Source organism: Centroberyx affinis, unplaced genomic scaffold (assembly GCF_046629955.1).
Source record: "Centroberyx affinis isolate AG114_WGS23_722 - 3 ecotype Tasmania unplaced genomic scaffold, CSIRO-AGI_Caff_v1 ptg006781l_1, whole genome shotgun sequence".
Taxonomy (NCBI): Eukaryota; Metazoa; Chordata; class Actinopteri; order Beryciformes; family Berycidae; genus Centroberyx; species Centroberyx affinis.
Genome location: NW_027283440.1, coordinates 100,572 through 107,738, shown reverse-complemented (window position 1 = coordinate 107,738; position 7,167 = coordinate 100,572). Strand labels below are relative to the sequence as shown.

At 46.0% G+C, this 7,167-nt stretch overlaps 1 protein-coding gene across 1 annotated transcript in view; it reads right to left on the bottom strand.

Annotated features, from left to right (window-relative positions):
- Positions 1 to 7,167, bottom strand: part of LOC139639055 (ubiquitin-conjugating enzyme E2 E2-like) — a 41,667-nt gene that overhangs the window by 5,230 nt on the left and 29,270 nt on the right. Inside the window, exon 4 of the mRNA XM_071513114.1 lies at positions 4,571 to 4,703. Within this exon, the coding sequence (XP_071369215.1) occupies positions 4,571 to 4,703 (133 nt within the window). The remainder of the gene's footprint in view (positions 1 to 4,570; positions 4,704 to 7,167) is intronic.

Here is a 7,167-nt window from a genome sequence, read left to right as displayed (position 1 = left end):
CAGCTCGGGGTGGCCCGGGCCGTGCGGTCTCATTAACAGGCTGTAATCCCATCGTGGCTGATGCTAATAGATTATGATACCGCCCCCGTGTTAACAACAGCTACGAGTCTAATCCCTCAGCCTCTCAACACACTCCTCTTTATCCTGCTCTTCTGCCCCACCGAAGACACAAAGCTGGCAAAAAGCAGCCAGCTTCTGATTGAACATAACCAAGAGGACATGAAAGGGACACGAAAGTTCAACTGTCTTTTAGTAAAGCAGATAGGATCCAGATTGAACTACTGACCCTGTTCTGTATTAATCTAAGAAAGAAGAAACCTGACACCGCGCGGTGGAAAAACAAGATGTAATGACTGTATTTAAGACATTTTAAGGCCTGAAATTCCTATAATTTAAGACGTTTTCAGACTGATTTTACAAAACCGCGTCCATAATTCTTTCTGAACATGCAGATTGGCCAACATCTGTGGGCGATATTCAGTGGGGAGGAGGAGGAGGAGGAGGAGGAGGAAGTCGGGCTGTGGAGTTATGGGTTACGGGTGAGTCAAGTAAATAACACAGAGATGCATATTTTGATACGGTGGTTTTTGCAGACCGCACATTTTCCCCAAAAGAAAAAAAAACAAAAAAACGATGCAGTATGCCCAGCACCAGATATGGCTCAGCTGTGATTGTACAGTACATCTTCCTTCACCATGCGCCTGGTTCTGTTCATCCCCACTGTCCACATTAAATGGGAAATGGGAATGAAAAGTAATTGAACCGATTCAGTTACAATGGCAATACAGTCATCGTGATATATTTAAATAAATTAGACATAATGTTAAAGTTTGGCTTAAATGCAGATTTATTGAATGTCTGATTATGAGTCAGAGCATGACTCTGCGGCGCTTCACGGCACGCTGAACAGCCCATTTCCGGAGTTTCGAAATGAGAATCACGCCATGCCGTGAAAGATAAAGTGTGCGGGGGGATTTAGTTAAAAGCCATAAGGAAATCAGAGTTGATGGAGGGGGATAATGTTGGAAAAAAGGAGTTTAATCTGTCAGCCAATCCCTGAGTGGGTCCTTGTGTGTACCGGGGGTTAGAACGATATATCAGGCTGATATTGGCCTTTTATTAAAAATTGGATATTGGCCGGTTAATGTCGTCCGCCTCTGATATGATGGAGGTTCCTCCCTCACCGCAGCTAGTCAATATGGTTTTATTATTATTATTTTATATCAGATGTCTGACCAGAGGGATCATTCCAGTGTGGTGTGGGAGGATTTTCCTCAACAGTCTGTAAAACCTGCAGTGAAACCTGCCTCACTCTGCCTTAAGGAACTAATAACCCATTTAAAATCATTTCATTAGTCTGGCTTTCAATGGAGAGTTTCAGTGTCCTATGATGAAATGCTTTTTTTTTTGTATGCTCAATATTTTTACTGGACTTTCTATTGAAATCCCACATTGCGTACATAACTAAATAGCAATAAAGTAATCTCTTTAACGCCTTCCACCCCCCCCACCTCCCTCAATAAGAAAGCGGCTCATATAAAAAAGAAAAAAGGGGAGAAAATGAGATGAAATAAAATAAAAAAGAACAAAAAAAAAGAGAGACTGGGTCTTTTGTACATTTCTGGTTAAACTGCTGCAAGAATAAATCCCCAAATCTCTGTGCTTTAGAAAATGTACAAAAGGCTTCCAATTACCATCATAGACATTCAGTTTCCCTCTCAATGTAAGTCATTTTTTTAATCCAAGTACCATTGCTAGGTGCACATTTTTTTTTCCAGTTAAGGGCAATGAGTCGCTTTGTTTGTAATACACATATATCAATACATTTGTACTCTTTCTTTCTCAAATGTAGATCAAGAAGAAAGAAAAAAAGATTACCTCCTGCCAAAATGTCTTAATCTTGTCACACTCCCATACACAGTGCAACAATGTGCTTTTGTGTCCTTTCAAGGAACAATCCTTGATTTTTTTTGGAGGGGAAAAACTGGCATGAAAATGGTCAAATTGAAAGATACCGAAATATCAGAACGAAACGTTGGCGCAAACTATCGGCAGCGTCTATCCCAAACTATCAGTATCGGCCTGAAAAGCCCTTATCGTCCTCACACTGGAGAGTATAGCCGGCGCCTCGTGAACAGCTGCAGCCGTCAGATTGGTGGCTGGATGGCAGAGCTCACAGCCGGGCCTGGAAAAACACCGCAGCGGGAGGCCCTGGGAGAGGAGCTCTGTTTCCCCCCCCCTCGGCCTCGACAGCCTGGGACGGTCGGGAAGCGGGAGACGGGGGGCCGATAGCCGCCCACGTCCTGGACAAATCGGGACTCTCCGGGGCCGCCCTCGCCCGCTACCCCGCGTCACGCCAGACCAGGAGAGCAGAGAGCCGAGCCGGCGACGCGAACCTCCGTCCCTCCAGGAAATTGTGAGGGATTTACATTTTTTTTTTTTCTGCATAAAACGGTCCAGGAGATGGAGGAGGATTGAGCCCGCAATGAGTCGGAGTTTTATTCTAGTCTAAAGGTGGAAGAAGCTGAGTGCACTTTGTCTTTAATTCATCCTGCATCATTATAGTTTCATTTATCCCGAGCCTTTAGTTTGCATACTGTTATTCAGAAGAACTTGAAAGTCTTTTTCAAACATAATCAACCCTTTTTACAAGAAACTATACAGCTGTATAATCATGAAACATTCAAATGGACTGATTACTGCGCTGATGTTGAGTTGACGATTTATTTTTATAAAGACTGGATTCCAAGCACAGGATTTTCCTTTCTTGTAACTTTGAGCTCCTGTTTTTTTTTTCCTATTCAGAAAATCAAAAAAGGCTGAACCTTAAAATATTTCCAGTAGTTTGTGATGCACAGTTTGCTTATTACGACAAGAAATGATTATGTATGATTTCTTTGTTAATGAAATGTAATTGTAAAAAAAATATCATTTAGTGCCACTTGAGTATGATTGTTTTCTTGACTTGCCATCATTTTATTACAAAAACCCCCCCACATAAAACTCTACAGATTGCATCACATTTTTTGATAAAAGCCACACACAAAACAAGAAAAAAAACCATCCAGTAATAATCATGAAGGGCTGGATTCTCTAGACAACTTCCTGACTGTTGCACACTTCCCCTCACCACCTTATTTCACCCATAATCCTCACACACGCTCATCCACAGCGAGCCAAACACGCTCTCACGCTCCAAATTAAGACACGCAAGCACCCTAAAATATTTTCCCTGTTTACCTTTTTTCTGTTTTTTTTTTTTTAAAGATCTTCGTCCCTAAAATAGCCGACGCAGTTTAGCCGCCGTGTATTTCTAGACTTGAAACCAAAACCCCGGGGGGGCGGACGAAATCGGCTGCGAGACTAAAGCCGAGGGGGGGGGGTGGGGGGGGGTGGCAACCGAACCGCTGTCAGCCGGTCTGCTGTGTAAATACTGACACGCACTTGCATCAGCAGAACGCGCGCACATACACTGCAAACCCCGCAAACCCACACACACACACACACACACACACACACACACACACACACACACACACACACACACTGGAAGCGAGCCAGACGCTGCTGAAACACTGGCGGCACACACATAGGCTGGGGGGGGGGACAAAATAACGGAAACACCTAACGTACATATGAATATCTAGTATCTGATAAGGAGCAGGACCAGCATTCGGTCCTACTGTCATCCTGCAACGGTGTGTAGTTGGATATTGGAGCTTTCTTCAATAAGGAAAGACTTCTTGTTCTTCTCTTTGAGGGATGGAGGAGGTGGAAATCTGCTTCCCATAAAAGTTTACATCCCAATAATGTTTAGATCTGCTGATTGGGGGACCATGGAAGGAGTTTGACTTCATCCTGGTGTTCATGAAACCAGCTGTGTGTATGGGGGGGGGGCATTGTCATCTTGCAATAACGGGAACATCATGACCAGACCAGCTCCAGTGTTTTGTGCTCGCTCCAGGTTATGACTCTTTGAAGTGGTGTCTCATTGAGTCACAGGAGTGTTGTGTCAATCCTGTGGTAATGTTTGATTGTGTAGTTTGGTGTTATCCTGTTAAGTGTCGTTCTGTCCCTGTCAGCGGGCTTCGACTTGCTCCCACTGCTCCTCTTTGTCTGTTTGTCATATGTTGTCAGGATTTTTCCAGACTGTTTCCCCCCTCGCCACATTAAATTATTGTGCGGTTTTTCTGACTAACGCATCGACAACACACCAGCTACTTTGGCCTTTGTGTACCTCCGCTAGTCGCCTCATGCTGCTTTGAAAAACTCCCATATAAAAGTGGTGACTGTCGGAGCTCTTTTAAAGCTGACACACACCGCTAATTGCCATTCAACTAAAACCGACTTCTCCGTGTAGCTGCCTTTTTTTTTTTTTCCACGTTTCTGTTATTTTGTCCGCCCGCTGTCGATGAGCATGCCTTAAACAAGCCATTGTTGTTGGACAACAGAATGAAAAGCTGACAGCCAGCTGGGACAATAGCGGTATTGTTCAAACCGCTCGGGAGGGGGGGGGGGGGGGTGAGGGTGTGTGGGGGTGTATGCTATATAGCTCCAAGGCAGGACTCACCTTGGGTGGTTTGAAGGGGTAGTCTGGTGTGAAGGCGATGTCCAGGAAGAACACTCCCCCCTCGTACACAGAGCCGGGAGGGCCCAGGATGGTCGACCTCCACTCATAGATGTTGTCTCCTTTAGGACCGGCACTGTATTACAAAACAAAGAGAGGGGAGGGGGGAAAGAAGAAGGGAACAAATTCAATCTACAGAAGGCGTTTAGGGAAGGAAACCACATTCTGATCGGGTAACTCAATTCTCTACCCAGCAGCAAGGGAGGGAATAAATCTGTGTGTGATTATCAGCTGTCAAATCAGCCACACAAAGCTCTGTTTTAAGTTCTTATTCATTAGCAGATTAGGCGACATTATGATGGCAGTAACAAAGACTGCATCTGTAAGATGGTAGAAATGATGAGTATGATCAATGACATTTGGATGAGTGATCTGTCTGGGATGTTCACACACACACACACACACACACATGCACACGCACAAGAAGGTGCTGAGCAGCAGCAGATCTCTTTCCTCATTGTTCACCAGCGCTTCACTGTTGGGCAGCTGGCTGCTGGCGAGCTCTATTGTTACCTTCACTCTTGCCGCACACGCACACACACACACACACACACACACACACACACACACAGCTGCGAGAGGAGAGGCACTAATCCAATTCCATTTTCTATTGGAATAAGGCCAGATGCCCCTGTCGTTTTCTTGTATTACTTTTACTTTCATCACTTACAGAGAGAGAGAGGGGGAGAGAGTGAGAGATAGAGAGAGAGAGAGAGAGAGAGAGAGAGAGAGACTGAAGCACATGAATGTAAGGTGAGAGCGTAAGTGTCGTTTGTTCGTGTGCAACAGCAGCCCGGTGTAAAGCATTGGGGGCCCGCTTGCAGACCTGTTTCATTGTCTGCGTGCGTTTGGATGCAGTGAGGAATTATGGGAGCGGGCTCGGGGAAGGATGCCGACGCGTTCTCCGGGACGGATAAAAATAGTCCGGAGAGCGATGGCTGCGCCGGGCCAAAGGGGGACAACTGGGCCAGTGAATCGCCCCGCTCAGCGCGAGGCTGTGGCCCGACATGACTCAGTGCGCAACATGGAATCTATGTTTGTGTGTCAAACAGTCTTTCAGAAGGAGCGGCTGCAGGGTCCACATTTCAAATAGGATTATATATTCAGTGTGTCAGTGTCAGTGTCAGTGTCAGTGTCAGTGTCATACTCCTCCAGCATCCAATATGGATATGATGCAGTTTGATTGTAGGGATGGTATTATGTATCAAAATTCAAGTGGGAAGCCCCTGATTTCAATAGATTCTAATGCAATGCTTTGATTGGATTCCTCAAGATGCATGAATATGTTTTACTGTCCATGGTCTAAATGTTTAAGAAGCTTTTCCACCCTGATAAGAATAGAATTCTGGGGGAAACACTGAATATTTGTAATATTTTGACATGAAAATGGTTACATTTAAAGATACTGATTTCAACAAATATCTATCAGCAGGTTCAATCCGCAAAACACCAGTATCAGCCTTGAAAAACCCATATGGGTCAAACCCCATTGCAAGCTAGTCATTTCTAATAGTCCTCTAGGCCTCTTATGGTTGGCCAACCGGTGATTTTTCTCTCCGCTAATTTCCCCGCAGTAACTCTGCAGCATCTGGTTGCGTTTTAGACCTCTGCCAGTCATGCCTCCTCTTCCCGTTCCAACCGGCCCGGTACAGACGAGGCCCGTGACGGCGGGACAGACAAGAGGATCCGAGAGAGAAGGGGCCTATATTTTTTATCAGCTGCCTTGGCTCTGAAGGCCCCGTCGGGCTGATAGAGGGAGCGGACCTCCCTGACACCAGATCTGTCTGACGGGCGGAACAGAAGGGACGTAATGATTCACCTCGAGGGGGGGGGGAATCTCTCTTATCCGTCCAGGGAGAGTTGACAGAGCTCCGTGGCTATTTTTGCATTCACAGTCATACAGCTAACACACAGTCATACCTGGGACACGGTCTTCTACTGGTGACTGCTGAGCTGCTTTACGGGACAATTCGGAGGGGTTGAGCGTCTCGCTCATGGGCAGCTGCACAGTAATTGCTGGGGGAAAGGAAGAGTGTTACTCATTCACTTCCCCCACCTGCACTTTCCCTGCTAGTCCGGCGATTCAAACCTGCAACCTTCAGGTCACAAAGCCTGAAGCTGCATCTTTATATTTGCTGTTCATCTGCTGGGGGGTGATCTCTGAAAGTCTTATTGGACTGGGTTCTGCACTGGGACCTGCCCCGAACCATTCCAATAACGCATGCAAGAGGAAAAGGAGTGCCGCTCATAATGACGGCCGGATGATGATGATGATGATGATGATGATGGAGCCCGGCGATTTCCCACGGTGTCGATTTCCACTCTACGATCCATTAATAACGAGCGTGGAGCACTAAGAGCCTCCCGCTAGAGGAGCACTATAATTAAGACGAGGCTCTTTCTGGGGCCGCCGGAAAAAAAAACAAAAAAAACACATTAGATGCCGAGGCTCCGCATCGAGGGCACGAGATCGACTTTGTTCCAAAGATAGACCTCGTTTTTATTAATCCGAGAACGCGCTCGGTGGAGCTTCTTCGCCA